The sequence below is a fragment of the Etheostoma cragini genome, chromosome 16 (assembly GCF_013103735.1).
Source record: "Etheostoma cragini isolate CJK2018 chromosome 16, CSU_Ecrag_1.0, whole genome shotgun sequence".
Classification (NCBI taxonomy): domain Eukaryota; kingdom Metazoa; phylum Chordata; class Actinopteri; order Perciformes; family Percidae; genus Etheostoma; species Etheostoma cragini.
The window spans coordinates 21,469,524-21,487,984 of NC_048422.1; the positions used below are offsets into that span (position 1 = coordinate 21,469,524).

The window sequence follows — 18,461 nt, forward strand, 5'->3', positions numbered from 1 at the left end:
CACGAGTGGGCGGGTTTGCTTTGTTGTGAAATAAACATCCAGAAGATAACAGATTTTATAAATGCACATTACATACGTTTGTTTTTAATGTTCCTGCTTTTAGCATATATATATATATATATATATATACAGCCTATATAATAACTACTTTATATGCCATTGGACGGCTTTATCTATGACAAGACATCATTTTCATTGATTGCATTTTGTATCATTATTAATCTGAAAGTAAGTAAAGCTGTCAAATTAGTGTAGTGGAGTTGAAGCATTATGTAGTAGAACATGGAAATACTCAAGGGATGTGCGATGGCCTGAAAATGGTGTACACTAAGGCATTGTTTATCAAAGGTTTGCAGTGGTGTAAGAAGTATTCAGAACTTTTACTTTAAGAAAGCAGTGATACCATAGTATTAAATTACTCTGGAAAGTACTAAGAAAAAGCCATGAATTCAATATGTTGATGGAGTTAAAAGTACAAGATTTCCCTTTGAAATTAAGTGGAGTACAAGTATAAAGTGGCATGACATAAAAAAAAATACTCAAGTAAAGTACAAGTACCTGATATTTGTAATCAACAGTACTTGAGTAGTTCTTTAGGTTTCATTGTTATGTAGATGTTAATGTCCATCCCATGTACTTTGAATTGAAATCAACACACAAACTGTATCACGCACACGCACACGCCCACACACACACACACACACAGCCTAAAAACTGCATGAGTCAGAGCAGAGTGGGAGTGAAGAGGAAGAAGAGCAGAGACTGAGCCACAGAGCATGTTGTATGTGTGTGTGTGCATGTGTTGGAAGCTGAGAGCAGGTGGAGTACAGTGACTCAAGAGCTGTTGTGTTTGCACTTTAGTTGGAGTATTTTTCAAATTCTACTTTGTACTCCTACTCTACTACATTTGCAGTATTTGACAGCTGTAGTTTGCACATTAAATGCTCTGCAGACTGTCCACCCACCAGTGATGGAGGAAGTATTCAGATCATTTACTTAAGGTAAAGTACTCATGCCACACTGCCACACTGCAAACGTACTCACTACGTCATTACAAGTATAATGTTATTTGGGTAAAAGTACACCTTTCACTGTAGTCTTGCTACTTTCACTATAAGTAAATAAATAAGTAAATACTAGTTCTCCCTCCTTCTGCCAACTGCCATTAGTGCCTGTGATAAGGTTACGTCAGTTTCCCGAGAGTTTGCATTCATTTGTTTTTGCTCAGTGTAATCACAAACTCACTGCTCCCCCAAAAAAAGTTGAGTTGAACAGAAACTGCATAAGAGACATTTATTTCAGGACTGTGATATATATATATATATACACACAATAGTTAAAGGCACAGTCTGTGATCTAGATGTAAACACACCACCATAGTTTAAAGCACAAGCTTATTCTTTTCTATTTCTACAGGTATTTAAACACACAAAAACTCGACAGCGACAAGAATCAAAGTTTCTGTGGACACATTTTTAAATAGTGATCAGTTGAGAAGCTCTTCAACGATACCAATGAGATAAACATGTAATTAAATGTCTAAACGAACAGATTGGACCTTATTTACAATTAAAATACCTTTAAACCTTTCACATAGCAAATCTCTACTCACATAAGCCCCATTTATATCTTCAGATATAACAATGTAAGAAGATGTTGTCTATAAATGTCATTAAGAGATATTTTACAAATATCCTTTTCTGAGTGATTTATATTCATGTAGAGTAGTAGTAGTAGTAGTAGTGTTCACATCCTCACTGGTGAGGTGCAGGGCAAAAAAAGGGCTGGATACAACTGAAGAATATGAGAAGCCCGTACTCTGCTTATCTACCCATACGTTTTATTATTATTATTATTATTATTATTATGTGCTGCAACGTTTTGACCCAGCCGGGTCTTTTGCCTGAGGAAGACCCGGCTGGGTCGTAACGTTGCAGCACAATAAAACGTATGGGAGCATTAGCAGAGTGCGGGCATCTCATACTGTTCTGATTTATATTCATTACATACATATAATTTATCTGCAATTCAATTCTAACAAAAAATCTATATACAGCACAAGTTGACCTTTTAAGAAATGTTTGGAAAACATTGAAATATGACCTTTAAAAAATCCAACTTTTTGTGAAATGTTCAGTAAATGCACTAAGATAAATACTGCATGTAAGCCTAAACCTTCTCTTTGCTAACACTAAAAGACACTAACATTCAGCTTAAGTTTAAGCTCCAGCAAAACCTTTCGTTTTAGAAAGTGTAATGACATAGTCCTGAGTGAAAAGAGGAAAGAAGCTATTATTGCACAATTTAAGATCACACAGTCTTAAGAAAGCTTTCTGTACGAGCTGTCTGTGCTCTGGCAACAAATCTATTACCAAATCTGATCACTTCTGATCTTCAGTGATTGACCAACATTTCTGATAAAAAAGTAAAGCTTCTGTCCGGACAGACAAAAGTCTTTTTTCAAGTCTCTTCAAGTAGTTTCCGAAGGCTTCTTTGAATCTAGGATTTAGAAACAAAAAGATTTAAGGTGTTGATAGAGAGCTTCAGAGGAGTTATTAGGTGGATTTTTACCTTTGGACACAACAGGATAGCTTTTTATACCCTGTTTCAAGTCTTTATGCTAAGCTAACCGTCTCCTGGCTCTAGCCATTGTGGTGTAGACATGAGAGTGGTATCTATCTTCTACATAAGCAAATAACCGTAAACACATATGATTGGCCTAACACAGTGAAACATTTTTGGTGTTAAAATGCACAAACTGACCACAACATGAGAGACACTTTAGTGACTGCCTTTGCTGTGCAAGTACCCGAAAGCTGGACAAACCTTTTCTAGCTTGAACAAATTGGAAGACAGTTCTCCGTACATCTCGGAGTTCAATTGTCCCTGGGGCCTGGGGCTCACCGCGTTGCTGAAACAAGAGGTGCAGCACAGAAGTTAACCAAATAACACATGATGTTGCACTACCAAAAAAATGAAAACAGTAGGAATGCGTTGGTTCATCGTTTGGTGACTTTGACACCAATAACACGTCAATAACATGTGATTCCAGCTCTTACTCATTGCGAATGTTCTGCCCCACAGACACCAACGAGTTCAAGCGATGCTCAAGAGCCACAATCTTGAAAGCCATGTAACAGGAGGACAAGACGAGGACAGTGACTCTGTGAAGAGACACACAAACACAGAGTGATCAAATATTCAAACACAGAACAATTGCTAACACGCCCAAACAATAGAAACAAATGGTTTTCCGAGTCTCATACTCCACATAATGACAGACATCTCCATGCTTACTCACAGAAACAAATAGATGAGGAGGATGGCGTGCAGCGACATGGGCTGGGAGGATTGGTCCTTGAGCTTTGTGGACCCTACAAGGAAAAACAACAGTGTTGATTTGGAAACCAACAATGTTTTTGGAAGCAATTAAATCAGCTGCAACATTAAAGTGCTCTTATTGTGCTCATTTTCAGATTCATATTTGTAATTACAGGTCGTACCAGAATACATTTATATGGTTTCATTTTCCAAAAACACCATATTTGTCACAATTGTAAGATTCTGTTGTAGTGTTTCCAGTTTTATTTTGTGGTCTTGCCAAACTATTCCTTTAGTTATAGATCGATTACTTAGTTCATCCATGGTATTTCAGCGCCGACTTGCATGAAAGATTGTTTTAATGTTTATAAAAGTTTTGGTTACTGAAACTCTGCTCACCTGGCTCCTCTGTAAACAGAAGACATGGTGCACGCTAAATATTTGAAAATCGGCTGGACAGATGTCACATGCTCTTCCTACATAATGTGCATTCTATATTGAGTTGTCAGATGATGTACACATGACCAGATTATATCCATGGCTGGTTCTGAGGAAACTATTTTTGATGGATTATCTCCCTAATCAGATAAATGTTCTTTTCTCTTCCTCATACGTGGGTTTTGTGATGAGGTTTTTCTTTCTCTTATTACTGTACAGCAAAAATAACTTTTCACTATCAATCCATTAATGTTGTTGTGCATTATTTAATGCTTTTTGGAGTTCTTCTTTTGAACTGAAACACAAAAGTGCTAACAAAGTTTATTTCTAATTCTAAAAGATCCAGTAATGAAATACCGTTGTTCAGGGCAGCTCCGTGTTTCTGGCTTGGACTCTGGAGGTGAACGTCTGCGTGGACTGAAACCTCTCTGCTCTTCACTGCACTGAGAAGTTTGTCCGGGAGGCCGCTGAAGTCTGCTCAAATAAACAGAAAAACTCGTGACTCTGGCTGCCTACGGCTTAGTATTATTTATAGACTCACCAACATCTTTACAGATCAACAAGTGCTCTCTGTTTGCTTGTAAGATTTCAAAAAGACACTAAATAATAAAGATGTTATTAATTCAAAAGGATCATTACTGTTTTCATGTCAACTGTCTTTACTGTAACACAAAGCAAAGCCTAAATAGATCAAATTTCATTCTTCACGCTTCCTTCCAGTCAAAGTCTGAGCCATAGTGACACCCGACACCCTAAGCAGGTTTGGAGACAAACACTACAGATATGTAGTTAGTGTACAGTAGCTGTGTGAGGAGTACAAGTACACACAGAGGGATAAGGATGGAGCACACACCAGTTATTTTGTCGTAATCTGGAGTTTGCGAGCCGGAGCTGCTGCTCTCCATCATCTCCTGGCGTCTTTGTTGCACAACCCCGTCGAGGGCGGAGAAGTCCGCAGAAAAGTGCTGCAGTGCACATCCAGGAAGTATAAAACACAATGAGTGCCACATACGGAGAGGGTGTTGTATGACATGAGAACTATGAAAACATAAAACAGTATATCCTGTTCAAAAACATCCCATAAAACTGGAAGAACAGACTCCTGACTGACCAGGGGGAGCGACGATGGGCAGTTCACGTTGAAGCTGTTTTCACAGGAGGAAGTAACGGGGCTGCTACCAGTCTTATCCACCTGGAATCACATGGCAACACATCAGTATGTAGGAGACAATACTTTTCTTTTTTAAAGCAGTATTCATAGTTTTTTGCCACTTTTTAATAGCAGCAGAACAAGCTATAAACACAATTTGTATTGTTATTATTGAGCCGGAACAGGTACACAATTAATTTCACTGCAGATTGCACTATGTAAGAGACAATTACATATTATTTTGAATAAGATAAGATAAACAGAAGACATATACAATAACATTGTAAAATGACCAGGTGGGATAACCCAAAAAACTAAAAACCAGCGGGCTTGTAAAAGAAACCCACCTAAAATTGAAATTAAAAACAGCTGTACATGCTTGACAAACATTTGCAAATATAAATATTACACCTTATATAGTTGTGTTAGCAAACAGTCGCCTATTAACACCAACAGCAGACACGTAGCCGCATTAGCATTCATTTGGAGTCATGTTTCTGGCCAACACCCAGTTAGTTAGAATAAAGGAATCTACAATAAGTCCAGTTATCACCATCACCGGTATGTTTCAGAAAAATCATAATAGAAAAAAACTGAATGCTATTAGGATGAAGCCATGTTTGATAGAAGATGTTATCTACCTCCAAATGACCGCAGATGGACTTCAGAAGTTTAAAGGTGGTGTTTCGAGAGAGGAAGGACACAAACACATGCTGGAAAAACATTTGCATTTAGAATCATGATAACATCAAAAAGGGGCTTTAAAAAGAAGAAGAAGAAAAGAAATGGATTGTGTCGACAGTCTTCTTACCTGATCGCTTGTTGTTTCGATCACGAGGGCGTTTGGCACTAATAGCGCAGTTTTAGTTTTTTTGATGAATGTTACAGACAGCACGGGGATTGAAATCTGTAAAAACACCACCATGTTAGACAAGAAGACTCAGCCATAAAACGTGAACTTCATGAGAGTGACGGTTTCATACTGAACCTTGGTATCTCTGCCAAAGACTTTGGAGTGGAAACAGACCCAGTTATCAGAGACGAACATCTTGCCCTGATATAAAATGTCTCTCTGCAGAGCACAAGTGTAGCCTGTTGGCAAAAACAGTACTTAGAAACATTTCTTTGCACAACTATATGTGAAAAAAGAATGTGAAACTTACTTTGCTTGAGGAGCTCATCTTTGCTGACGTCCTTGAATAACTTATGATAGTGGGCATTTGTTTTTGATAACTGAAAGGCAAACAAACAGAATAAGACATTTAAGAAACTGCAAAAAAAAACATGTGCAATTTGTTTTGTAATTAGATGAGATGTGTCCGTACATGGATGGGCTGGGCTTTCTTCCTTTCAAATTTTGTTTCACAGTCACTTGGATTCAGAGCAGGTGAAAGCTGCTCCACAGGTTTCAATCTGACAAATAAAAGGTCAGCGTTAATGTTAAGGTGACACCTGAGGAGGACAGGTGGTGGCTATCAGCTATTGTAGGACAGTAACAGAGTTATAACTGGGCACACAGCCATCGCGTGCTCACAGAGGGAATGATCTGGCAAGAGTAAACGTCCTTCATTTGGCTTTGCACTGGGCCGGCCGTGGTTACGTCGTGTAACGTGGTTACACAGCAACAGCAGTTTGCTCACGCAGGTAAACAGGTGCAATTACAGTGCCGTTTTGACTAGTGAAATAAATCCAGTTTAAGCTACAATATGATTTGATTTTCAAGAATTCTTTTATTATTTGGATTTCTTTAGTTATATATTTAAAGATTTGTTCTGGGGCATTTTTGGCCTTTATGTTTTACAGGACAGTTGAAGACATAAAAGGGGAGGGGGGGGGGGGACAACATGCTGCAAAGGACCGAGGTTGGAGTCAAACCCTGGCCTGCTGTGTCCAGGAGTAAACCTCTATATATGGGAGCCCGCTCTACCCGATGAGCTATCCGGGCACCCAGAATTATAGCTTTTAATGTACCAGCAAAGATGATTATAGATTAGCATGTTGCCATAAAGGCCATACTCTTATGTATAAACTGACCCAGTTGATACCAATCCAATAATTAGAAAGTTTGGACTTAGTAAGAATTTAGGAATCTACATGAATTCCAGTTATAGCACGGCATAGTATTTAGACTTCTTAGTTTTTTAAGGACTACAACAATTATTCTTATTACAGATTAATTTGAACAGCCTATACTCACTAAAGTGCAATTCCACTTTTTTTTTTAACGACTTTACCTTGTGTGTATCTGTTTATGCTCTCAATGAGACCTGTTCAAATAAATGATTAAAAACATAAAAACATCTAGCAAGTATTTTCTGTACTACTTGTTAGAAAATATTAGAAGTGTTTTCTTTAAATTTGATGTTTTTTCTCTCTCCAACAAACAATCCCAAACTGTAAATTATTTGATTAAAGTGATACAAATAAAGAAAAAGCAGCATATCCTGCACTATAAAAGCTGTAGAAGGAGAATGTTTTGGGGGTTTTTTGATTGAAAAATGGCTTAAAACGTGATTAAATGCCTGATTCTTTCAGCTAAAGTGGTTATTTTAGGTTTATTACACACGCAGCCATTGAGAGGATAATGCATAACCTTCCTCACCTCATGCTGGCTGGTTTCTTCCTGCTCTCCGAGGGGTCGGTCTCTGTGTCCAGACACAGCTGGAGGTCTGCAGGTGACCCTCCGTGCCTCCTAAGTCTCCCCTCAGCCCCATGATCCACTGCAGACCTAGACACATCACACACTATTCTGTTTTCCTGCACATCAATCCGCTGCCCTGTCTTAACACCAGTACGTGAACAAGTATGCAGAGTCCCAGCAAGTCATGCAAAAAAAAGCCAAAGCAGACCATCAGCGATAATTCACAACTATAATATATGTTTTAACGTTTCCCGTGCCACGTACGCGCCTCATGCATCTGTTTAAAGTGAGCACAGCACAGGAATGCAAATAACCAGAAGGCATTAGGCCTGGAAAGCGGCTCGGGCCCTTCCTTTCCATCTTATCCAGACTTACGTCGACCGATTCCCTCGGGAGTCCCGGTTGGAAAGTTTCTCCGGTGCGGATAACGGGGTCAGAGGTCTGTCCGCCTGCTCGGTCATCAGTACCATGTTTCTTTATATTTCATATCTCACGCGTCTCCTCTTCATCGGTTCTAACATCTAACACAAAGCTCCAGGAAGCCTGGGCACGGAAAGTTTTTTGTTGTGTTTTTTTTGTTTGTTGGGAGATCCGCTCGACGGAGCGAGGAGCCCGGCAGAGGAGGAGTCCTGAAAGGGGGAGGGAGCAGCAGGGAGCAGCATCAGGAAGAGGGAAGGAGCCGACTCCTGCTGGACCTGGTATTTGAATATCGTGTGAAAAACTTTGCAGAGAAACATGGCCCCCTCTATGAGAAGGAAAGAACAAGGAAGATCTAACTTTTACGTAAAATATAACCCTTTACGTAAAAGTTGGCACAAACGTCGAGTAGCTGTTTCCAGACACTCTCAATGTTATTCAGCTTCCAGTTTAACGGTTAACTGTTTAACCAACTTTACGCACCGACGTCATAAGAGTGTGGTAGAGAGCCAGTTCCACTAGAGGGCAGCAGAGTCTGTGTGATGTAATCTCTCTACTTTCCGGTGTGTTTTTACCATAGACCATTAATGGTTTTTACCCATGGACTGTATAATATTAACGGACAGATAATATAATATACAGTGTATGGTTTTACCCTGCTGTCACAGGTGGAAGAAGTAGGACTGAAATGGGACTGGTACTCACCAGTACTTAGTACCGGCACTGCTGACTTTTGTCCATATGAGTACCCTTACTTCTAATTGTTAACAGTGGTGACATTAGGCGGACATTTATACTAACACAGGCTATAAATCATGATTTATGGGACAACAAAAAACAGCAATTCCGTGCAAAATTAGACATTCAGCACCCCCATATAGCCCAAATGGAACGAGCCTTTGTTTCATAAGCACATTTTCAGACATTACAGTGATTTGACTCAGATGGATTCAGGTTTTTATCAGATGGAATCTTCGAATAATCAATTATTTGGGGTCCCCCTACAAGATATACATATGGATTTATTGCTGAATCAGGGAACCTTTTTTGTCCAATTCAGGCACTGATTCAGATCCTTAAATCGCAAAGTACCACTATGTAAACATGAAATTACAGACGTATTGTCAGAAAAAACGTAGGTACGCCTTACATTTTGGAGGAAAACAAGAATACAAAGTGAAGGTATATTGTTGTAAAGATGACTCAAGTCAACTATAAATGGTCTGTATATAATTAGTTACAACTCATAAACAGTAGTAGAATATAACTTAGTATATTCTGAAATATACTGAAATGCCAATTTGAGGTACTTTACTTTTCTTTCTACATCTCAGAGGGAAATATTGTACTTTTTCGCATTTATTTGACAGCTGAAGCTACTTTTGAGATTAATATTGTACATAAAAACATATGAGATTATAAAATAAGTAGTCGTTGTAGGCTAATATTGTATTGTTGAAGGTGGTTTCCAGTCTTTTGTTGTTCGTGACCTTACACTAGAAAGCAGTGTCTGGTTGGGGCCCATAGAGAAAGTTGTTAAAGGGTTCATTTCTTAAGCTATTTCTTTATTACACATTTTGTTTTTTTGTATAATAGGCTATCTACAGTATATGTTGAGCATGGAGCCATTTGACTCTTACAGCCAAAAGAAAGGTTTGACTAAAATATAAAACAAGCTTTAAATGTCTAAAACATGTGCACCTATGTTGATACCTGCACCCTAAATGACAAAAACGATGTCCATGAGTTATGTGCCTCAAATATTCAGTTTATGTTTTAAAATGCCATAAAACACTTATATATTATAGTAGATGTATTTCCCTTCACCAACCTCCAGGAGTTGCTGTTGCCGTAGTTAATAAAAGCATCAGTGCAGGGAGGAAAAGACTTGTCAGAGTTCATTTCGTATCCAGGAGACACCTCCGGCAATGCAAGCTAGCAGCTAGTTAGCCTGCCATTAATCATGGCTGACAAAGAACAAGGGTTAAAGGTTGGAAAGCTGCCAGAAACTGTTATAAACTGCCTGCTTATTCACAGCAAAGGAGCTGCGAGACATGGAGTTTGTTTACTGGTTCCCAACTACAAAAGTGACCAGGGAGGATGCACAGTGACATAAAAAACTATTTTCTTTTACAATTACTGCTCCTTACTAACTATAATTACAGTCAAAACAGTCATTTTGACTGACTGTTTTAATAAACTATGAATGTCCTTTGACATTCATTGACTTGATCATGATATACTGGCTGTCAAAATAAAAGTTTAAAAGCACTATAAACATAAACAAATGGTCGGATAATAGCTTCCAGTCTTTATTCTAAGCAAAGCTAACCGTCTCCTGCTTGTAGCGTCATAATAAGCAAACAGAAATAAGAGAGGTAATGTTCTTCTCATCTAACTCTCTGCAAGGGAGCAAACATTTCTATAACTATTCCTCAAAAAAAAAAAAGGGTCTGATTATTTGATTAAATGTAGAGGATGTGACTGTTTCGGCTGCCTTTGCCTTCTGAGAAACATCTCCACCTCCGGTAGGCAGGAGCTCTTTTCAGTGCCTGTCAGATATTCCAGCACAGAAAGACAGAGAACAAGGCAGGCATAGAAAAAGGAGGGTGTTGCTGTGTAGAGAGAGAGAGAGAGAGAGAGAGAGAAAGAGAGTGCAAAAATGGCACTCGTGACGGGGGAAGATTGAAGTCCTGTTAAGTGCTCTGCTTGAAAGCATGTCTGGCCTCATTAGCTGTCAGTTGTAACAATACTGAACTGGCAGTGAAGACAGGTTGGAGTCTAGTGGTCATAAATCACTCCCCGACAGCTGCCTGACAAGCTGGGAACCAGTACACAGGCACGGGCACCTTCTCAGCCCGTCAGACATTGCACAGGCACACAAGAAATCACCGCCCTGACATTACATAGAGCCTGCAAAATTGGTGTTTTGTAAAAGGGAAATTGCTTTCATTTCACATGTATGTGCGCTCGTATGTAACCCCTGCGCGGCTGTGTCCGTTAGCTAAATAAGCTGTGGCTGCAGGGACTTCTGTAAGGAAGGAGGAGGAGGGCGGGGGGGTTAAGAGCAAGGCCTGCAGGTCATTAATCACGGCCCCTGACATGCAGAGCAGGAGGCCAAGGCTCCCCTATTGCATACAGCTGCTGGGCCACACAGCACAGGCGATGTGTTGACCCTCGTATCCCCCCACTCCCAGCGCCTGTGGCTCTCATCTGTCCAACTCCCTCACTGTTTGTGTCAGTCATTTGTGCTGTCAGACACCTCCTCCTCCGGACCAACCGCAACACTCCTCATGCAGGTTTTACTTTTCATTTGAGCCGGTGAACACAACAAGTTGGATATTGATAATGTGTTGTTGCCACGCTGGCGTCAGGGCTCCACCACCTTGGTCCAGATAACATCTCTACTATTGGATGGTTGCCATTACCATTTGCTTCCGATAGTTATGTCCCTCTCGGCATGAATTTTAGTAGCGTTGGAGATCTTTTAATGTTTCATCTGGATGTTTCAACATCAGATCAACATTTTCATTTGTCAGTGTGTTTGATCTGAGTTTGTGATCTGGGTCTGAGGGCTCATGCCTCCCCTTTTAGCATCATTTTTCAACATGCAGAGCAGGGTTAGGTTGAGGCAACAAAACTACTTGGTTAGGTTTAGAATAAAATGGTGGTTTGGGTTAAAATAACATTTGTTACTTAATTTACATACATGAGGTTAGTTAATGATGTTATGTGAACACCATGTTTACCATCATAGTTAAACATTATACCTGCTGAACATCTGCTTGTTAGCACTGTCGTTAGCATTTAGCTCAACACAGTCTCAAAGGGCTGCGAGCATGGCTGTAGACTTGCAGTCTTGTTAAAAAGTGCAAAATAAACCTCTCTCTCTCTCGAACCCAATACTTTCCATACAGCTTCTTCAGTCATTTCCCATTCATGCAGCAAATACCTATGATTTCTTTCTTCCTAACTATTCCCCTCATATGTTCCTGGTCGTTCACCCCCAAAACCTGCTCACCATTCATGCTTTTTTCCTTCAGTTGTATTAGTTACACACCTCAGAGAGGCCCAGCACAACCAATAAACTAACTGGGAGCCAAATGTCCTGCTCAAAGGTGAGTTGTGAATGGAGGGGGACAAAGGTTACTTAATCACTATTCCCACCCACGTTTCCCCAGTTCATGCTTCAAAGAATCTCTGGGTCGCCACAGCTCATTTTTTATTTAGCACTCTGAATTAAACCCAGAGTGTAGAAGATATTGGCTAAATAAAAAAATCAAGTTTTGGGTTTTGTTGCTGGAGGTGAGAGCCGGGTCTGCCCAGTTGGTCCGAGTGAGTCTGGGTGACGTTTGACAGCTCCAGTGATTAATGATGACTGTTGAGCCGCTCTTTCATCACATCTCAAGCCTTTAACCTTTCAATCAGGCTAAACCAGTCCAAAAACAAAAGCCAGAAGAAGACGATAGAGTTATCTCAGAGATAGTGAATTTGTTTCTGGCTTTAAAACCATTAAGTCACCAATTACAAACATCTGCCTTTATACTTTGAATTGTCTGTGTTACACATAGTGAACTTCTGCTTGCCAGAACTTAACTCCTCTGCTTTCATTGTGTCTTCTCTCCAAATTTATCACTTCATCCATCATCCAACTATGTGGTTTTTTTTCAAGTGGTCCAAAATAAAAGAGGACACAGATGTCAGCCAATGCTATACCGATGTTTCTAAAACAATTACTTTAACCAACCCCACCATAAACCCCTAACTTACCTCCACACACAGACTGGGAGAAAATGTTAAAAACACACTTTTCTCGCTTTCAGAAAAACTCTTTCAGACTGAGCTGAACACATCATGCTGACTATGCCAAAAACTCATGTACAACAATAAATTAGTCTGCATTTGAGCATACTACAGTGAGATATATCCCAGCAGTGTTGAGCATACTTCTATTCCACATTTACCAGCTGCAAAATGAAAGTGATAAACACATTAATGCATCAATAATGATAATTTTTTGAAATTCTGCACAATGAGTATTTTTACTAAGCACATTTTGAAGCTAGTATTCTTGTTTTTTAACTTAAGTACGTTGAATGCAGGACTTTTTTCTGTAATGAAGTATTTCTACAGTGTTGTATAACTAAAAGACTTGTGTAAGCTAATTCTTCCACCACCTCTTTTTCTTCATGTCTGTTTTAAAAAAGAATTTCGACAGAGGGAGTTTAGTGGTGTACAAGAGGGCAAACGCAATTATGGTTTCTTTGCTAATGTGCATGGCCCCAGCTGGTTTTGATCTGGCTGTGCTCGCAAGGGCTCCTAGCTCAGTTGTCAGCTCTCATGCATCACAGACCCGGTGCTTAACGGAAAAACGTGCTTTGGCAGCAACCAGCGGAGGCCTGGAGGCCAGCGGGTGCTGCTGGGTTAGCCACATGCGGTGGGAGGGGGGTGGTGACACCATCCTCTGCCTTCCGCATCTGGATCCTCACGGTCACATTCCCTCATTCCTTTAGGTTTTTCACCCTCTTCATGAATGTAATTGGCCAGCGTGACCCAGAGCAGATGCCACGCCACAGACTTGGGAGGTCAGAAGAAAAGAAAAAGACTCCAAAATACACACACTGACGGCAACTGAAAGAAAAGAAAGTACAAACCAGAATTAGAAAGAGATGGCTGCATGGAAATAAGCAGACATGATTACTCAAATACAGTCATTAAGGAGGAAATGTTGTTTTTCGGGCTGTCAGGATGATTAATGAGGGAAAGAAAATCCACTCAAATGCTGTTGTTTAGTCTAACCAGCAGACCTGATCTCTGCCACTAACGTAGAACAGACAGGGTGTGTGTGTGTGTGTAATCAAAAAATGTACAAAGAAAATGTAAAGAGGAAAGCAGGAGAATTAAGGTGATGTAAAACAGTATGTGTGTGACACAAACCTCAGCGTGAATTGGACTGTTTACTGTGTAACTCTAGTAATAATTATTAATAATAATAGTATTAATAGCAACCGTTAAAGGTGCCCTACCACACAAAACCACTTGCATTTTTTTTCTCAACATTTTCTTTCTTGGATTTTTTTTTTACATAACAACCCCAGAGCTGTGAAGGGATATTAAACAACAATGTATGTAACAAGTAGGTACCAGATCAGCCCATCCATCCCTCCCTCCCTCCCTCTCACTAAATCCTCCCGACCACCCATTCCTGCAGAGTGTGCACCAAGTAAAAGAAAGTAAAAATAAATAGCAGCCTTCAGGATATCATAAAACAAACAAGCAAAAACTTGAATTGCATTTTTAAAATATGTGTTTTTGTTATGTGGTGAATGTGAAAATGAACTGCTTCCTCCTCTGTCGGCTCTAGCTACTGGAAAGAAATAGAAGGAGAAATCAGGCCAATCACAACAGCTGGTCAGTCTGACGTCACGTTGTCTGAGCTCATTACTATTCATGAGCTTGACCAGTTGCGCTGGGTAAAGGATGCTGATTGCCAGGCTCTCATTGGCTAGCTGTTACCCAATCAGAGTCAAGCAGCTTAGTTCGTTGAGTATTAATGAGAACTGAAACAAATTGAGCTGATTCTTCTTGCAGGCTTTCTATAGCACACTAGAATGGCTTGAAACAAGGTAAAAAAGGCATTTGTTCCAAAAGAATTGTTACAGAGTCCATGGTAGAACTTCAGACATTACCAGAAAGTAGTGAAATATGTGTGGCAGGGCACCCTAAAGCTTACTACCTACAGTAATTACTGAGGTTTACTTCCGAGGCCAAGATCCATACGTTTTGAGGGGTTACATTGAATGAAACAAATTGTTCCAAATGGAACATTCACTCTGTAGTGTTTCCCCTCTTTGTGGAAGCCTGTCCCCGATGTTATCAGAGTTTAAGCTAACATTAGCAGCTCTGTACTGCTCTTTGTTGGACTTGCAAAGGACACAAAAGCCAAACTTCGCCCTTATCCTAAAATATTTATTCTTTTGTAATAGTTAAATGTAAATATTGTGTGAAAATATAAACAATACAGCACAAATCTAAACTCTTTATGTAAGCGAACGTTAAGCAGCCAAACAATAAACTGTAAAAATGAAATAATAGGACTAACTGGCTCCACATTGCAGTACAAGAATAATTATGCAGTTTTATTATTTCCATGTAGTTTTTGTAGTTAGTTAACTGGTCAGGATGCTAACTTTTTGTCTGGGAAATGTTAGCTTTAGCCTCATCATTTTAACATGTACATAGCCTGGATGCCAGCCAAATTTAGCCCCGCCCACAACATTTGAGGTTGTGATGTTCATCTGGACTTGATCCATTGTGGAGCGGATATGCTCAAACAAGAGCTGGTAGGACAAATCAAATTGTCAAGGCGGGCTTTACATGATGATGGACAGATGAGTAACAGTAACGTAATGATGAACGCAATTAGACCAGACCTGCGGGACTGCGCCCTAGGCCTGGAAAACCCGGGTTCCTTTTAAGGATATGGGTTCTTCTGAATTACTCACCAAACTCAAACGGGTTATGCGAGTCCCTTGAATCACTTGAGTCAGTATTGCTAAATTGCTAAAGAAACTCAGTCTAACTGCGCACACCCACTCGCCACCTCATGCAGCTGCTCAAAGGAGAGCCTGCACTGCGCATGCTTGTATGACGGTCCTCTCAAGGTCCTGTAGCTGTATTAATGGTTACAGCTAATTTGTTCTACTAATACATCCATGGTATTATCTTATGATACATTCGAGGGATGTATCATATGCTGTAAAGCCTGTAACATGGATGTAACGTCATTAGAGTTTCGCAAACTGCCGGGGCTATCGGCTAGTAGCTATCATCAGCGGTAGCTAGCAGTTGAGTTCTGTCGACAACTAGCCTATGCGTTGCTCAACATACATCACGTACTTTGTTGCTTTAATTCGGTTGTAGGTCTATCCAATTGAGTGCAGAGGCATTTTCGGTTGAAACACGCCCCATAATCACAGCCTAATGGAGCAGTATCAATCTCATATTATGACTAGAATCCGAGTATGATGACGTCAGGCTACATCCAGTGCACATTTAAGACCCCTTTTTTGTTTAAAAAAAAATGAAAAGTCATAAGCAATTTCAACCCACTTATGGAGCTAACGTTAGCTTCATTAGCTAGCTACATTTGCCAAATAATGCTGTTTCTAAATGTCTTTTCATGGATCCTTAACCTGTCAGGATGCTAACTTTTTGCCTGTGACATGGTAGCATTACTCTAAGTATTTTAGCACAATATCATGTTTCTATCCATTAGTGTAGATATTTTAAGATTCTAAAAACAAGGCAAAATAATTCAGGGACAGCAATTTCAACCGACTCATGGAGCTAATGTTAGCATCATTAGCTAGTTAGCTATAGCTACATAAAATCTGCTAATGACCGTTAAAATATGAAATAATGAAATAAAAAGCCTGTTTCTGTCTACCCCTAACTGAAAGGACCCATTGTTTCAAATATTACTAAGAATATCAGGTGATAAAAATGTCACCCTTATTATTGTAAATTGCATTATATCCTGTTCTTGACAGTCATAGCAACAGTAACTAATAGGGGTCATGTTTCATGTACATGCCTAATTATGGTAGAAATGAAAAATGTTTCCTGTAATTTTTTAATATGTCAGTTTCTGATAAAAAGCAATCAAAATCATATTTTCCTAGTTTTCTTCATGAGCATCACATTCATTCAAGAACACATTTTATGCTGCAATAGATCAACTGGTGTACAGTGAAAGTGTCTAGAAAATTAGACCTTTTTGGGAGTTTTCCTGTGCCAGAAAATGCTCAGAAACTCCAGATGTTCCCCAAAATCATGCTGGAAGGCTGATAAGGAATCAGATTTCAACAGATGTCTTGTGCCTCAGGACTCAGTGATTTAGTAGCTGTGAAGGATGAAACAGTGTTTCAGTGTCTCACAGCATGACTGGCTTTTATCATTTATCATTATGCAAGCAGCTGCAAGTCTGGGTGACATTATGTCAGCGGATTGGAACAAGAAATTAGATGGTACATTTTGGATATTTAATGCATGTGGATGTGTTTGCTAAAGCATGACATGCAATCACTGGAATGTGGAAATGAAGCACAAACCAAGTTGGGCTGCAGCTAACTATTATTTAGAGGGTGAAAGTTCAAGGCAATTATCTTAATTCATTGGACTGTGAGATCCAGTTAAAGAATTGTTTTATAAATCTCTTATTTTTGTTATCTATTAATTTACAGATGCTTTCAATAAGTTAATTTTTAATTGTGTACAAAGTAATTTAAGTACACCTTGAGTAAGGATGATTTTGTATTTGTATTATTCATTAATAAACAGAAGATGTTGATCAATTAATTTAAATTGCTTGATTTTTCTGGAAGAGATCCAGTTGAACATGCTGGTAAAAAGCTAGTAAGTATGATTATTTTGTAAAACTATTATTAATTAAATAAATTACTATATAAAACTGTAAGCCTGTGTCTTTAATTAAAAAGGCTCATCATCATTTGCAACACCTGGGCCGGTTGATGTTACACGTCCTAATGATTAAAATTAGATGGCAAACAGGTTTCATTGGTCACCAATAGATGGCATCCCAATCCAACAATATACTTCCCACTATACTTTTAGAACAGTAAATATATATATTTTAAAAGCAAACTGAAGTACACCCAATTAACAAAACAATCTATAACATTTCTTCTAAGATCAATTGGAAAACTGACATCAACTGTCTTACTTTGCCGTATCAGCAGCCAACCAATTTCTTAAACTTAATAAGCTTAAGTGTATCTGTTTTCTGGGCCATATCTGGCAACATTAGACCTCCGGAGTGGGCCTGCAGGAGGATCTCATGCCCTCCTGCCGAACTCAGACACTCAACAACAGCATCTCAAACCACTGAAACAGGAGCGCTTTCTCTTGTTACAGCGGGGATTGACTGTTTTGACCCCTGTGGATCCCTTGTTAGAGTTGTGAGCGACCAGTGTGGGTCATCCATACTTCGCCAAGGGTGTCACAGTGTCATGTTGCTAGGAAATGGCATATTACCGCTGCCCATCATGTGGTAACTTGAGCGAACGTCAGGAATTTATCTTGGATCTGATGCTCTGATTCTTATCAGAATTCTGTATACACGTTACATCCCAATAGGTTGGACTGTTCCGTCCACAGATGTCCCCATTTTTGTAAAACACACCGTTGATGAAATCCATGAGCTACAAATAAGGATGCTGTAGCTTTAAGATGACCCTGCATTTACTGTAGAATAGAGGAATGTGAGCTGGATCCATGTGGTCTGCTTATAAGCTGCACTTTCAACACGGAAGTAAAGCCTAGTCATTAATCATGGGATTCTTTCACAGTAAAAATAGCAAGTTACAAATGCACTTAGCATGAAAGCCAGGCTGAAACAAGTTTACATCTTCATTTCACTACTTCACTCTTTTTTGCCATGAGGACCATATACTTGATCAGATGTAGTTTGTA

General features: G+C 39.4%; 1 protein-coding gene across 2 annotated transcripts; it reads right to left on the bottom strand.

The window, feature by feature from the left end:
- Positions 1-1,959: 1,959 nt before the first annotated feature.
- LOC117959569 (GRAM domain-containing protein 2B-like) lies at positions 1,960-8,377 on the bottom strand. Of its 2 annotated transcripts, none has more exons than XM_034896784.1 (14): positions 7,926-8,377; positions 7,517-7,637; positions 6,235-6,327; positions 6,073-6,142; positions 5,898-6,001; positions 5,721-5,816; positions 5,551-5,622; positions 4,871-4,951; positions 4,613-4,724; positions 4,117-4,233; positions 3,302-3,374; positions 3,060-3,164; positions 2,827-2,911; positions 1,960-2,499 (listed from the first exon to the last, which is right to left on the bottom strand). In XM_034896784.1, exons 1-14 carry the CDS (start codon positions 8,018-8,020, stop codon positions 2,461-2,463), a joined length of 1,263 nt encoding a protein of 420 aa, XP_034752675.1. In that variant the 5' UTR covers positions 8,021-8,377; the 3' UTR covers positions 1,960-2,460. The 2 variants fall into 2 exon arrangements, with proteins under 2 accessions (XP_034752675.1, XP_034752673.1); XM_034896782.1 differs by having other exon boundaries at positions 1,961-2,499; positions 6,235-6,322; positions 7,512-7,637; positions 7,926-8,376.
- Positions 8,378-18,461: the final 10,084 nt, after the last annotated feature.